Raw genomic sequence first — 15,519 nt, 5'->3', positions numbered from 1 at the left:
CCACGAGGATGCTCTCCGGGAACTGTCTGGCGGGTGGCGGGCTGACCGGACTTGGGGGGGGAGGGGCAGTTAGCCTGGAGGAAGGAGGGGAAGGGCGCGGGGCGGGTGGCGGCAAAGGGACTGTACCTGGTTGCCTTGTCGGGTAAATGCAGCCTTCCATGGTGAAGTCCAACATCGTGGCGTGAACCAGCCACCGGAATAGCTAGTACCTAGCGCTTTGAATCTTTAAAGAAGTCTTTTTTGAAGTCTTAATGCTAAGGCGCTCTTTAAATGCCCAACAGTACTCTTGGAGCTAGGGACTGAATTTGGAAGTTCCTTATCAAGCAACTTCCCAAGACTTTACTGTTGAGCCCTGTGCACGTGTGTGTGAGGGGAAAAAGTCAAGCATATAGATGCAGACTTGTATCCAGGTACTCGGGGTGGTGTGTGCTCAGCCGGGACCTGGGTTCGTGCGCTCAGTCCCGAGCCCTGGTCTGTGTGCAGGTGGGTGCTTGCTACAGCCTACTTGGTGGGGTCAGGAGAATGGCCCGCCTTCTGTAAAAACTGGAGAGGACTGTCACTGGAAATTGTATGGGTTGCTTGAATTCTCATGACAGCGGATCGGTTTGCTGAAGGAATTTATGGGCGTTTATTGGAGTTTTCTGCCTAGTGGGGCTATCTCTGGTCGGGAATAAAATGTAAATCTAGTTCGTCATTTTTCGTTAGTCTTTGCTTCCGTGGGCTGTGTGTCCGTGAAGGAATTTTCAACAGAAGATCTCCTGGTTCTTATTTTTCTCTAACTTTTTCTATTCTTTTTTCTTTAAGGATATTGAAATTTTTAATAGAATTGATTGGACTACTTGTACCATCGTATTTGGGGAGGAACTCCAAATTTTTCATTTTTAAGGAACTATAAATGTATGAGAAATTTACAAAATGGAGAATGAAAAGGTACTTTTTACTTCAGTAATCACCCTTGCCATTTTAAATGCAATATCCTGATTTAACTACATGATTGTTTAATATCCAGTATCTTATTAATGCCACATACCTTTTTAGTTAGCCTTTGTAAGACCCCAGAAAGAAGGGAAATTTAATTTCTGAAGAAGAGGAGGCTTGCCCAGAATTAACATAATCTTTCTAATATTTGGTTTGGTGGAAGTCTCAAAAAGATAAACAGAGAGAAAGGTATTTTTAAAAACAATAAAATTTGTTAGTTGCTTTATATTTCTGAGGATTCTTGAACAATTGGGATTCAGAAAGGGCATTTGACATGACTCGAGATTGGATTTCTTGTTAAGATAATTTTCTACCAAATTGCCAGTTTTTTTAACTATGGGAGCCACAAAACGCTCTGTTTATGAAGTAAACATTTTGTAAAATTACAAAAGAATTGTCAATTGGGGTGTCTTGATTGGTGTCCAACTTCTGATAGGTTAAAAAAAGTGTACTTATATGACAATTTCCTAAAAGTTTTAAATTCAGTGAAAACACAGGTGGAAAAGCATTTGATAGATCCTGAGGTGTTACAGACATGTAAAATAGTCCCATTAATCCATGTTCCTAAAGTTATTGAGGAGTTAGTGACCTCTGTTCTTTCACTTATTGCCTCAACAAGCATTTTCTTTAAAATAGATACAGATAGGGGCCGAGCCCCTGGCGCACTCGGGAGAGGGTGGCGCTGGGAGCGCAGCGACGCTCCCGCCGAGGGTTCGGATCCTATATAGGAATGGCCGGTGCCCTCACTGGCTGAGTACCCGTCACGAAAAAGACAAAAAAAAAAAAAAAAAAAAATAGATATAGATAGGAGAAGCTCGTGAAGTTCCCTGTGTCCAAAAGTGGAAGGAACATTGTATCCATTAGTATTATTTATTAATTGCTATTTACTTACCCTCTTTTGTCTCAGTAACAGTCCTGCTTCTGCCAGGAACTAGCTTTCTGACCTTGGGTAGCTAATTTTACTTCACTGGGCCCCATTTTTCTCCATCTGTAAAGTGGGGGGTGGATATTCAACAAGCAGGCTTTTCTGGTCAGAAGTCCTCCTCAGGTACTCTGTCTTCTCCGGATAAGTCTGACCATATATATATGCTAGCCCTCACCCTTGTCTCCTTGGCTCTCTGACTCTTGCACAGCAGTGGTATTTTATTGAGCACCCACTGCATGCAGCCATTGTGCTAGGTGGATAATGGTGTCTGCCCTGGAAGCCTTTACTTATTACAGTGTCATGAGTAAAAGTTGCTTCTAAGATTTGGGGATCACTTAAAAATTATCAGGCCTATTAGAGAAAGCTGAGTGAAGGGTATATGGGAACTCTATATTATCTTTGCAACTCTTATCTATATCTAAAATTATTTCAAAATAAAGAGTTAAAAAATTGTGTCCTAATTTAAAGTGTTTTTTTCTGTGTGTGTGTGTTTTTAATTGTTGGGACATAACATGAAAACCTTTAGGTCCATACTTTGTTGCAAAATTAAAAATGGAAAATGTACCTATTAGAATGGACAATAAATGTCAAGTGATGATTGGAATACAGTTTTTAACTTAACTCTACGATCTCATTAGGCATTTTTTCCTCCACAATATTCTATTCATTGTACAATTTCTAGCATCAGAAGCCATCTGATAAATCTTGTTTTACAATGGACTTGATCATTTACTTTTTTTAAACCAGGAAAATCTCTTTTTTGAGCCACATAAAAGGGGACTGATGAAAACACCTCTGAAAGAATCCACTATGACAAACAGAGTGTTGGTGGAGATCCAGCCTGACTTTGGCCCTTTAACCACGCCCACCAAGCCCAAGGAAGTCCCCCAGGGAGAGCCGTGGACACCAACAGCCAATCTGAAAATGCTCATCAGTGCTGTGAGCCCCGAGATCCGCAACAGAGATCAGAAAAGGGGGTTGTCTGACAACAGAAGCGTGTTACCTGAAGCCAAAGACTATTTACACGTAGGTTTTCAGAGGACTGGGTGGTAACTGGGGAATTTGTTGGGGACTTGCAGCTGCTGAAAAAATGCCAGCAGCATAAAGTATCACCACCCATAAGCTGTTATGAAACTTCAGAGCACCAGGAAGGTTTGGACCTCATCAATATAGCACTGCAAATTCTGAACCGTTTAGTTATTTTCATCTCAGGCTTCCCTTTCAGATTTGCCAAGCAGCTTGTACTGGCTCCTCCCACATGTCCCCCCCAACTTTGCAGCTGTCAAAACTAAGCATGTGTGTAAGTGGTGTTAGTCATCAAGCGCGGATGCCCTTAATAAATCTGTCAAACTTTATTTCACAATAAGATATTATTTACCTTTTCCTTTATAGGAACACTTATCTGGAGATGAATATGAGAAATCCCAACCAAGTCGAAAAGAGAAAAGTTTAGGATTGTTGTGCCATAAGTTCTTAGCACGATATCCTAAATATCCCAACCCTGCTGTGAATAATGACATCTGTCTTGACGAAGTAGCAGAGGAACTTAGTAAGTATGCAAACAGCTCACTGAAACAGTTAATAATTAAAGTGACTTATGGACTTAACTCCTTCAGACCCACCCTCATCTAACCAGTGTTTGTCAATGACACAAATAAGGCCACATGGAAATTATAAATCTCTAAAGCCCTCTTAATTTAGAAATAAAGGTCATATTTTCTAATTTCAGTGGATCTTAGAAGAAAAAAAAAATCACAATGGAGGTTGCTTCTGAAGCTTTAAAGGAAGGCAATGTTGTTTTATGACTTGTTTCACATATGACTACAACTCTGAACTTGACTCAGACTTGGCCCCCTTTTAGAAGAACTGGGCTGCTGGATGGTGTCTTCCTCGGTTATGCTGAGGATCGGCTTCCATGAACAGAAGCAGGACTTATGGGCTCCCTGCATTCAGCACTATTCTGAGGACTAATGAGTTTTCTGAGTATTTGTGTTTGACTAAAGTTATTGTGTTCCTCCTGCCCCCTTTTACTCCTCTCTTCATAGACCCAAATATAGTTATAGCTAAGCAAGGGGTCTGTGGGATACCTTTGGAGTCATGAAAATATCTTAATCTAAAGCTGTGAAGAAATGAACTGTGCGGGATAATACATTTTAATATATAGCTATCACCCCACGAGAAAAGGTTTGCCCCTCTCATACATTTTTATAAACATCAATTTTATTTTACATTTTAAGAATATATGCCATTTAGATTCATATATTTTTCACATACACTTAATTGTAGGTTGTACCCTTTAATTCAGCAGGTATCTATTGGTCACCTGCTATGTGCCAGGCAATGTTGTAGGAGCTTGGGATACATCAGTGAACAAAAAAGGCAAAATCCCTTCTCTTGTAGAACCTACATTCTAGTGGGTACAATAGGTACTGAGCGAAGGACATATGCATAATATGTAATGACAATGTATATTAGAAGTTGATACATATTACAGAAAAAAATGTAGAGCAGGCAAAAGGGCTCAGGAGTGCTAGAGAAGTGCTTTGAAATTTTAAATTAAGTGTGACATCTGAAAAAGAACTTGAAAGAAGCAAGGTAGGGACTGTGAGGACATCGAGGAGAAGGGGTTCCAGGCAGGAAAAAAAAAAGGCCCAGTACAAGGGCCTTCAGACAAGGGCATGTCTGGCAGGGTCCAGGAACAGCAAGAGGCCAGCAGGAGGCACCCTTCTTGAAATAGTGTTTTATTACGCACTTTTCCAGAAAGGCTGTATTTCATCAAATATTTTAATTTAAATCAACTTTGAAAATAAATTTCTTAAACGAGATTTTTGATGTTGCAGAATATTGAAAACCCAACTTAAATAGATTGATGAGAGTCACAGATTTACTATTATTGCATTGTTAATGGTAGCTAGAAAGTAAGCAAAATTAAAACCAAAAGGGGATTTAAAAAAAATTTTTCATGTGGATTTTTAAACACTTTACTTTTCTGAAATGACAGCACATGACTATTACAGGCAGCTGTGCATCTGTGTGTGTGTGTGTGTGTGTGTGTGTGTGTGTGTGTGTGTGTGTGTGTGTGTGTGTGTGTTGGGAGGATAATACAAGAAACAGGTTGGAAAGTGTGGGATTTAGAGTGTTAAAGACTTGGTTTTGCCACTTACTGGCTGCGTGCCTTGGGGTGAGCTACATAGCCAGTCTGAGCCTCTATTTCCTCATCATTAAAGTGCAGATAATAATACCTACCTTACAAGTTAAGGGTTAAAATTTCCTAAAGCTGTAATGCACATATTAGCCCTTCAATAAATGTCACCCTTTCTAATTGATATTAACATACTTGTACCCTTTGACATGTCTTTCTAACCTTCACACTCTTTGTTGTGTATATGTGCTTACAGTAAATAAAGTTATATTATCCAGAAGCTATTGACAAATAAGCCACGAAAGGAAAAGTTATTCAATTCTAAACATTTCACAAAATCTGACCCTAGTAACATACAATTGCACCTTCTTTGTAGACGTTGAGCGTCGACGCATTTACGATATTGTGAATGTTCTAGAGAGTTTACACATGGTGAGCCGCCTGGCCAAAAACAGGTACACTTGGCACGGGAGACATAATCTTAACAAAACCCTTGGGACTCTGAAGAGCGTCGGGGAGGAGAATAAGTATGCCGAGCAGATTATGATGATCAAAAAGAAAGAATATGAACAAGAGTTTGACTTCATCAAGAGTTACAGTATAGAGGATCATATCATCAGATCAAACACTAGCCAAAATGGACACCCAGATGTGTGTTTTGCCGAGCTCTCTGGAGTGGAATTTCGGGCAGGTAAGAGCCAGCATTGAAATGCCCAGGTTGCTTGGTACTTTTCCTGGGTCTAAAGAAAGGGTCCCAGGGAGAACACTGCTCTAAAGCTGCTACTGCCTTTCATGTTATGCTGCAGTTGTCAAGTGTATGATCAGGTGGTAGTATTTTTAGCCTTGTTACTTTAGAAGTCACTTGTCCCTTCATGAATTTTAATTCTCTAATCCTCATCCTCTCCAAAGCTTCTGTAAACAGCCGCAAAGACAAGTCTTTAAGAGTGATGAGCCAGAAATTTGTGATGCTGTTTTTGGTGTCAACGCCTCAGATAGTAAGCTTAGAAATTGCTGCCAAGATTTTAATTGGGGAGGACCATGTGGAAGATTTGGATAAAAGCAAGTTTAAAAGTAAGTGTCATGACTGCCATGGAATTTTAGACCTATTCTTAAACAATAAAATCTCAGTTATAAATAGATTTCCAAATATATTGGGTACATAAACAAATCTTCTCTAATTATGCTTTTATATCTTTATTTCTCCCCAGGAGTAATGATAATACTGCTTTAGTTAACTTGTAGGATTTGAAGATATGTATAGTTATTCTTATTTGTCTGACATTTTAACTTCATTAGATAGTGTAACATTGTCCCCATTTTGCACAAGTAGAATCTGTACTGAGGGCTAAAAGCAGTAAATTATAATGGGCCTGGACTCCAGGTCTCCCTCTTCCCACCAATGCTGATATATGAGGGCATAAAGAACTCTTATAAAATTACCCCCTGAAGTGACCTGCAGCACTGTTGGTCTGCCATTTTGAAAGAATAGTTTTAGCTAGAATACCTGCTCTAAGTTGGAAAGGGACTGTTGATCGAGTTCCTCACACAGACCTCTGCCCTCATCGCTGTGCCAGACTTTGTAGGAACCTCCACAAGGAGAAGGAGTAGAGAGAGCATGTGGATAGAAGTGCTCAGCACATGGGGAGGGGCCTACTGCTGGAGGATAGCCTGGACACAGCTTCTTGTGGGACCCGGCTGCATGGTGAAAAAGAGCCACCCCAAGGGATTGCAGAGGTGGTGGTCAATGCCTGGTAGCTGTCAGCCACAGATGCCTTCCCATTGCATAAAGCTGTACTAGTCCTATGGAAGTATATTCAGATATCCTGGGTTTGTAGAGTGTTGATAAAGACAGAATTAAGTAGAGAGCAGAGTCAATAATGCTGACAATTGGCTTGGGAAATCTGTAATTCCTGATACTACTGATGGGTTGCCTGCTTTTCTGAATCAACAGTTTTGAGCTGTTTCACTGGTTAGTCAGAGCCTTGGAAATTATTCCAGGAACTGCAGAAGTGTAATTTGTTAAATCCCCAGGGAATTCAGAACCTTCTGGCATGGTTATGAAGAAGGGGACTCGATTTGTAATTTCGTACTATCAAGATGGAAGTCAAAACAGACTTTTTGTAACAAAACTTTTTAAGATACATGAAATTCGTAGAATTAACAAATCCATGCTTTGCATATTACATAAGAGCAACATAAAAATTTACAAATTTTGATGAGGTACAGAATTTTCTGTGCTTACGTTATTAAATAAATCTTGTTATAAACTATTGCAAGCAGAAAAGCAATACATTTATCACCGATGCTTTATTTCTGTTTGTTCATAAAATTCTTCTGAGTCCTCATTAAAAGATACCCAGGAATGGTGACATTTTACAAAAAAAATCTATAACCTAGTTCCAGATAGGGTGATCTCATCAAGTCATTTTTCCCTTTTCAACAAGTGCTGTTGTCATTTCAAAATTCAGTACCAGCGGTAACTGAGTCTTTTAAATATTTAAAATTTCTTTTTAATTAAAGCAGTATTACAAGAATAACTTAAAAGGAATCACATGTTTCTCTATCTGACATTGATGGTTAGAATAGTTCTTAGAATACCCATGAATTTCTTAGGAAGCAAAATCCTTTGATCTTTCATTATTCCAGTAAGTGATATATACATCTTTTTTTTCCAGCAAAAATTAGAAGGTTGTATGATATAGCTAATGTTCTGAGTAGCCTAGATCTTATCAAGAAAGTTCATGTTACAGAAGAAAGAGGCCGAAAACCAGCTTTTAAATGGACAGGCCCAGAAATCAGTCCAAATACCAGTGGTATGTATTTTATTTCTTTCATTCTCTGCTTCATTATTTTTTTTTTTTTTTAATTTTATTTTGTCGATATACATTGTAGCTGATTAATGCTCCCCATCACCAAAACCTCCCTCCCTTCTCCCTCCCCCCCCTCCCCCCCAACAATGTCCTTTCTGTTTGCTTGTTGTATCAACTTCAAATAATTGTGGTTGTTATATCTTCTTCCCTCCCCCCCCCCGATTTGTGTGTGTGTGTGTGTGTATGTGTGTGTGTGAATTTATATATTAATGTTTAGCTCCCTCCAATAAGTGAGAACATGTGGTATTTCTCTTTCTGTGCCTGACTTGTTTCACTTAATATAATTCTCTCAAGGTCCATCCATGTTGTTGCAAATGGCAGTATTTCTGCTTCATTATTTTGATTTTATGCACATTTGGAAATATTCTCCCTTCCCCTTCCTATGTGCACCCCCACATGGAAAAGACATAGATAAATGGTTCAAAAGGCAATTAAAGATGAGTGGCAGTATAGAAAGTTTGGCTACTGGCTCCATCAGCAACCAAAGTCCATAACCACCTCCCACCCTCTGTCTAGGAAGTAGAATCTATATGTGAAAGGATTTAAAAAGTTGAAAGCATCACAAAGTATAAGTTATTATTGCTGTTATTATGCTGCTTGGTGACCGTAATAGAACCTGTGCACATTGAGAATATAAAATGAGTTCATTTGGGTATCAAGGTAAATATTTCTAGTCCTCCTCTCAACTCCGATTCTGACACTTTACATTCCACCAAGATCCTCACCCAGAATCACTGGACAATGGCAAGAATGTGGGCCATAGCTCTGCCACTCATTAGCCTTGTGGCCTTGGGCAGGTTACTTCTCCGAGGCTCAGTTTCCTCACCCGTGAAATGGGAAGAGCAATGACGACTTTGCGAGGTTATTGTGATTTTGGATATAATCTCAGAGAGAGGTCCTTTGGTGCAGGGATTCGTAGTTGAGACAAATAAGGTTATGTATATAAAGCCATTAAAATAGTATCTAGCACATCGTCAGTGCTCTATAGCTGTTGCCACCCTTATTCCTAAAATCGTTTTAGAACTACATTTTCATTTCATGTCCCAAAGGCAGCTGAACCACCTGTGTTTCCTGCACTTTTCTCTTTCAGGACCCAGCCCAGTCATTCCTTCCACCCCCTCTGATTTGGAAGCCAGGCAGTCTTCAAAAGAGAACTGTGCCAAAAACCTCTTTTCCACAAGTGGGAAACCAAATTTCACTCGACACCCATCTCTTATCAAACTGGTAAAGAGCATAGAAAGTGATCGGAGAAAGATAAATTCTGCTCCCAGTAGCCCTATCAAGATCAACAAAGGTATGTTTTCAATAATGTCAGAGCTCTGCTAGGAAGAATTATTTTTTATCTGACTTTTTTTGATTATGTGATCCCTGCAATACTTGTTAGAGAATTGTTTCAATATTCATATACCCAAACCCTCTTGAATCCTAACTTACATATAAATTAAAGGATAAGAAGTAATTTGTGGGGTTTATCATTTAATTGCCCTGCAACTTTGGGGGGAGGTGTGTGTTTTCTGTTCCTTTGACTTCAGTAAGGTTTCATTTCATCTTGTGAAATTTATTCTTTAGCTTTGACCAATGCCCCCAACCCCCTTTCTATTTTACCAGCTGAGAATTCTCAGAATTCTGCAAACTTCCCAAGTAAAATGGCTCAGCTCGCGGCTATTTGCAAAATGCAGTTAGAAGAGCAATCAAGGTAGGTTGGCAATGCTCTTTAGTAACAGGATGAGTTCCTTTTATGTTGCATTATTAGGATTACTTATTATGTGAGAATAGGCACTAGTTTTGGAAATTGGCAAGATAATCTTTTCTATATCTGATATTCAGTCATTACAGAAACTATGTACTAGTTTCATAAAAGCATGGCTTCAATCTGAGGCTTCAAGAAGCAGAACATTTCAGAGAAAATGTGTTTCCATAGTGTCATGTTTTAAATCTTGTCTTTTAGTGAACCCAGAAAGAAAGTGAAAGTACAGCTGGGAAGATCTGGGCACTGCAAACCAGTGGCCCCTCTGGACACCCCAGTGAATGCTGATCTGGAGCTGACGGCACCATCCCTCATCCAGCCTCTGGGAGTGGTCCCTCTAATCCCCAGCCCATTGTCATCAGCAGTGCCTGTGATCCTACCTCAAGCCCCTTCGGGCCCATCCTATGCCATCTACCTGCAGCCTGCCCAAGCCATGACACCACCCCAAGGCCTGAGCCCAACGGTCTGTGCTGCCCACTCTCCTAAAGTTATTGGATCAAAAGACTCCACAGACGCCGCAATTGAAAAGGCAACTAATGATGCCGCAAAGTCCAGTGCCTCCACCAGGCCTGGGAGCTTGCTGCCAGCACCAGAGAGACAAGATGCAAAGAACCGAAACAGGGAGCCGGCTAGAGAAAGAGGCTCAAAGAGGGCAAGCATGCTTGAGGACACTGGTTCCAGAAAGAAATTTAAAGAAGACCTAAAGGGGCTTGAAAATGTCGCTGCAGTAAGTATAGCCTTGAACTGTGCAAAGCATTCAGAATTCCCTGGTTTATTGAAGCAGAATTCAGTGGCTTGTGAAATTTACCAGAGCAAAAGCAGTCTCTCAGAAGACAAGGGACTGTTCCTTGGCATCCCATAATCCAAATGAAGCCCCAGACAGCTAATCCTCTGGGATGACGGCAGGGACATTTTTAACCTTTGGAGGAAGGGATTATTTGCTCTTTTTTAAAGCACCATGGATGGTTGTCCTTAAGTCCATTTCTCCATCACATACTGGAGTGCAAACACCTGTCATGAAAGCCTTAAATAATTTACAAGCAGACGTAACCCCAAATGAGTGGATGGATGCATAGGGTTCCTGTCACTCCTGCTTTCTGAGTCATTGCCTAATGTTTGTCTGATGTCATGTAGCTAGCATCTGTTGCCTAGAAGATAAATTGTTCCTCCTGTTTTTACTTTCTACCTAAAATCTCAACCAAAACTTCTATTTATTTCTATTTTGTGTAAATAGGAAAATCAAACTGATCTTGGCAGATTGGAGGCATATTTGATGCATTAATTTCTAGAGATTTAGACATTATTTAGATAATTTTTTTTCCTAGGTAGAGACTAGTTCAGGAAGGAATTAATATTTATTGGATGCTTACCCATATACCAGATGTCATGTTATTAAGCACTTTTATATACATTATCTCATTTTCCTCCCTTATATTATATATGATATTTATATTACATTTAATTATATATATATTATATTATATATAAGGGACAATTATATATGAAAGACATCATCATCAACTAAATACCACTAAATATGGAAGCAGAAATTAATCTCTCATTTTGCGCCTGCTGGTAACTCGGGTTCTCTATGTCTTATTTTTCATCATCTATACAGAATTTATTCCACCAATTTTTTCTGATCACCTACCGGAATAAAGCACTCTGCTCTGGATCAAATCTAACCCAGCACCTGCCTTTGGTCATGCTTGCTTTGGGTACTTGCCCATGGCCATATTACAGTTTTTGTGGGGCTAAGTGAATTATTACATGATGATATAAGGGGTTTGTGATCCTTTTAAGACACCATATAATCTGAAGGGTATTATCTGCTACTGTTATTATTAAGGAAGCTTTAGAGTTTGTCAAATCTTCCCTGAGGTTGGCCTCATGGTAAACATTATTATCTTACGTAGTATCATTTTGCATTTAATGTACATGCTAGGGGACAAATCATAAGTCTTTGGCTTGATTCATATTTCTGCAAAGTCTGTAATCTCTTTGAGCCACTGGGTATGATTTAATAATGGTCTCCTGTTGCTCACTTAGTTATTCAGGATTGGGGTTTTCAATGGCTAGATTTCCCACATCCCCTTGCTTCTTGTTTTTCATCTCTATGACTTCATTTTGACTATTTCTTTTTAATATGGACTGAGCGAAACAAAGAAAATGAGAGATTCATGTGTTAATTCATTCAACAAACATTTACTGAGAATTTACATTTCTAGAGGTGGAGAGAAGACAGTATGCAAATAAATATAAACATATTGGGTAGTGAATGATGACAATGATACTGAAAATAAAACAGGGTGATGGGATAGGAAGAGGGGCTGGGAAGCCTGCTGTAGGCTAGAAGAGATAACATTCGAGTTGAACTATGTCAAATTCATACATTCTGCCAATTTAATAGTTCTATTTTTTTTTTTTTAAAGGAATTGGCATTACAAGTTAAAAGATTTTGTAATGAGTACAGTTTGTTGAAAATTGGAAAATAATTCTCAGTACTATACAGGCTTTACTGAAGACTTAAAAGAGTTAAACCAGCAATCAGAATGACTTGTACCACAAGAGAGTATGACTAAAGATAACAGAGAGCAGCTATTTGTAAAATGCCTAAATCTACTCCTTAAAAATTCTGTATTTCTACAGCTTTCAAGGAACCTACTAGTAAAGATTTTGAGTAGCACCAAGCACCTAACAAACAAAATTAAAAGCATGTGGTACATTTTAGCTTTGTGGATTCTGAATTCACTGGTTCTCAAGGAAAAGACCTATTAACAGCTAGATCAAAGTGTTGACTGTTGTTTTGACAGTGGAGAGAAGAAAGATCTGTAGGAAGATAAAAGGAGGGCCCTAGTTTATAAGAGCCGCTTTTAGCTTTTGCCAGTCCCGCTTACAGTAACGCTAAAGCAGACTTTTCAGGCAGTTCAGCCACCCATGTGGACTTTTTCTGTTTGTTAAAGTACAGTGATCTCACAGGCGTGGTGGCAGGCACATACAACCCAATACTCGTTCCTTTTCTATTTGTATTATAACTTAATTGCCTAAAGCTTTTGCTCAATGACATTTGGGTCCCTGATATGAATTAATCCATTTTCTGTTTTATCTATAATTTTTGAACTCTGGTATACTTGAGTTTGCATATTATAGGACTGCTCAGTATCATTAGAGCAAGTAGTAGTAGAAAAAAGTAATAGAAAAAAATCTACACTTGTATGATTCCTTTGTTTTAAATCAGGGGTCCACAAAACTTTCTGAAAAGGGCCAGATAGTAAATCTTTTTGGCTTTGTGGGCCATATGGTCTCTGTTGCACCTATTCAACTCTGCCTTTGTAGCAGGAAAGCAGCCATGAATAATATATAAGTGAATGGGCATGGCTGTGTTCCAATAAAACTTTATTTACAAAAACAGGCAGGGGTTGGATTTGGCCAATGAGCCACACTCTGACTAACCCCTTCTCTGAATCGACATTGCTTAAAATGTTTTCTTTGAATACTAATAGCCTACCAAAAACTTAGTTGCCAAATAGTCTGGAAAATGCTACATGCTATAAGCCCCACTTGGAGATTGCATGCCATCATTAAAGTCATTGTTTCCCAAACATATTTGACCATGAAGCAAGTAAGCCTGCTTGTATCCCATGGAACTAGGGTCCATCAGAATACTCTTTGGGAAATAGCATCCTACATAATTCAAGAACAATCAGATAATAATCCAGCAGTGCTGTATATAAGGTGTTCAGCTACATTAAAGTTGGTTCTGACGATTAGCACCACATCATACCAGGAAGTCTGACGGCAGAAGTTAGGGCGTCATTGTGAGAGTGGTGCTGGGTGAATCCTATCCCTGAGCAGGCTCTGTGCGAGCTTTAGGACGTTTCCTAAAGCCACAGGCAGCATTTAAGAAATGTTCTGTATTATTAGGGACAAGCATTGGAACAGATGGGAGGATATTATCCTCCAGGAGTCGGATGGCTGGCCTGCCTGTACTCTGGCTGGTGGAGGCTTTGGTCTGATGAGACAAATGACAACCAAGTGTTATTTGTCCTGGAAGAGGCACATGTCCATTTTTCTTCCTGTATTTGTATGTAAAATAAACCCTTCCTCCTTGTTTTCTAGACCTTGTTCCCTTCAGGATACCTAATTCCTCTCACCCAGTGCTCGTCCCTGGGGGCAGAGTCCATTTTGTCTAGTAAAGAAAACTCAGGTACACTTTCCCCAAACCACAGGATCTACAGCTCCCCAATCGCAGGTGAGTGTTCATAAAACACTGTTCAAATGTGGGCTGGTCTCAAGTTTACTTAAGCCATGTAAACTTCTCAGACAAATACCTGTGCTTTTAAGATATCTTACCCCCCCTTTCCTTTCCAGGTGTAATACCAGTGACATCATCTGAACTCACTGCTGTTAATTTCCCCTCTTTTCATGTAACACCTTTGAAGCTAATGGTCTCACCAACTTCTGTGGCAGCCATACCTGTAGGAAACAGCCCAGCTCTCGCTTCAAGCCACCCAGTTCCCATCCAGAATCCAAGCTCAGCCATTGTAAACTTCACCCTGCAGCACTTGGGACTCATCTCCCCCAGTGTGCAGGTGTCTGCCAGCCCCGGGCCCGGAACCGTGCCGGTGTCTCCAAGAATCGAGGCTGTTAGTGTCATACCAGAAAATGCAGGCGCTCAGCAAGGAAGGACCACTCACTATGATTCACCAGTTCCAGGCCAGAACCCACCAAATGGACAATCACTTGCTTTGATGGGGACACAACAGGTGAGATTATTTCCATTTAATTTAATTTTTCTTTGAGTTTTAAGCCTCAACTGTCTGTCATGGGATACTCACTTTTGCTTTCCTTCTTTGGAGAGGGAAAGGATGGGAAGGTGAGGATATTATCCATATTATTGAGTTACCATGAAATTTTTGTCTCCCCTTAAAAATAATTGAGAGTGTAAAATTCATCAAGGCTTCTCTAGCCAGTTTTGAGATATGCTAATTTCCTAGCATGCAACACATCTCTCCAGTCCAATCTTCCAAGTCTGCTAGGGCATATGTATCTGTGTGAGGCTGACTTCTTTTTTCCATTTCTCTCTTTCCAATCAGCCTGTTCCTTTGACACCCAAAGGGTCACAGTTAGTAGCCGAAAGTTTCTTCCGTACCCCAGGTGGACCAGCCAAGCCAACTGGCTCATCCTGCATGGATTTTGATGGTGGTAGTAAAACCTCCTTAGGAACTCTCTTTGTGCCACAACGAAAACTGGAAGTCTCAACGGAGGATGTTCACTAATTGACAGATGTTGGCTTAGTTTAGTTTTCTAAAGAGTTGTTTAATACAGAAGATATAAACAGACTGATGTGGAAAACACATTCTCTGAAAATATTGTTAATACATTGAGGTTTACTTAATGTCAAAGAAGATACTTGTTTGTACTTATATATATATATATATATATGTATATACACACACATATATATATTTGTATAAAGCTAAGTTCAGCCTTCAATCCTACAAAATAAAAACAAAATGTTGAACTAAGTCATATTAACTTCTAGAGGAAAAAGATTATTTCAGCTGTGCCTATACTGTTATGCAAAGTCACTGTATTAAAGTTTACTTCCCTTTAAGAACATTTGACATGCCTAACACACATTCTTTTAAACTTTTTGCACAAAGAAAATGCTGTGTGATGTATAATGTTGTATTTTTTAATAGAAGAGCTATAGCTATATTTTTTATAATTTCTTTAATCTGTTGTTATAGTATGTCTTTTGTAAAGTTTGCAACAATCCTCAATCAAGTCTATAGAAAAATTATTTATAAAATGTATTTTTAATCATAAGTTGTTCAAATTAAAACTTTTCTCA

General features: G+C 39.3%; 1 protein-coding gene across 1 annotated transcript; it reads left to right on the top strand.

The window, feature by feature from the left end:
• The first annotated feature begins 915 nt into the window (after positions 1-915).
• On the top strand, positions 916-14,951 carry E2F8 (E2F transcription factor 8). The gene is made up of 12 exons (XM_063095394.1): positions 916-930; positions 2,651-2,929; positions 3,296-3,452; positions 5,422-5,736; positions 5,955-6,116; positions 7,721-7,858; positions 9,006-9,209; positions 9,524-9,611; positions 9,864-10,389; positions 13,782-13,914; positions 14,034-14,428; positions 14,759-14,951. The coding sequence occupies exons 1-12, from the start codon at positions 916-918 to the stop codon at positions 14,939-14,941; spliced, it is 2,595 nt and encodes an 864-aa protein (XP_062951464.1). The 3' UTR covers positions 14,942-14,951.
• The last annotated feature ends 568 nt before the right edge of the window (positions 14,952-15,519 follow it).

Source organism: Cynocephalus volans, chromosome 4 (assembly GCF_027409185.1).
Source record: "Cynocephalus volans isolate mCynVol1 chromosome 4, mCynVol1.pri, whole genome shotgun sequence".
In the NCBI taxonomy this organism is placed as follows: domain Eukaryota; kingdom Metazoa; phylum Chordata; class Mammalia; order Dermoptera; family Cynocephalidae; genus Cynocephalus; species Cynocephalus volans.
This window is presented reverse-complemented; position numbering and strand designations above follow the sequence as displayed.

What these genes read in the sequence shown, in the direction of transcription:
- E2F8 (XM_063095394.1), top strand. An exon ending in GGATAAAAGCAAGTTTAAAA is followed by an intron (nt 6,117 to 7,720) that starts GTAAGTGTCATG and finishes TTTTTTTTCCAG; the next exon opens with CAAAAATTAGAAGGTTGTAT. An exon ending in CTACAGCTCCCCAATCGCAG is followed by an intron (nt 13,915 to 14,033) that starts GTGAGTGTTCAT and finishes TTTCCTTTCCAG; the next exon opens with GTGTAATACCAGTGACATCA.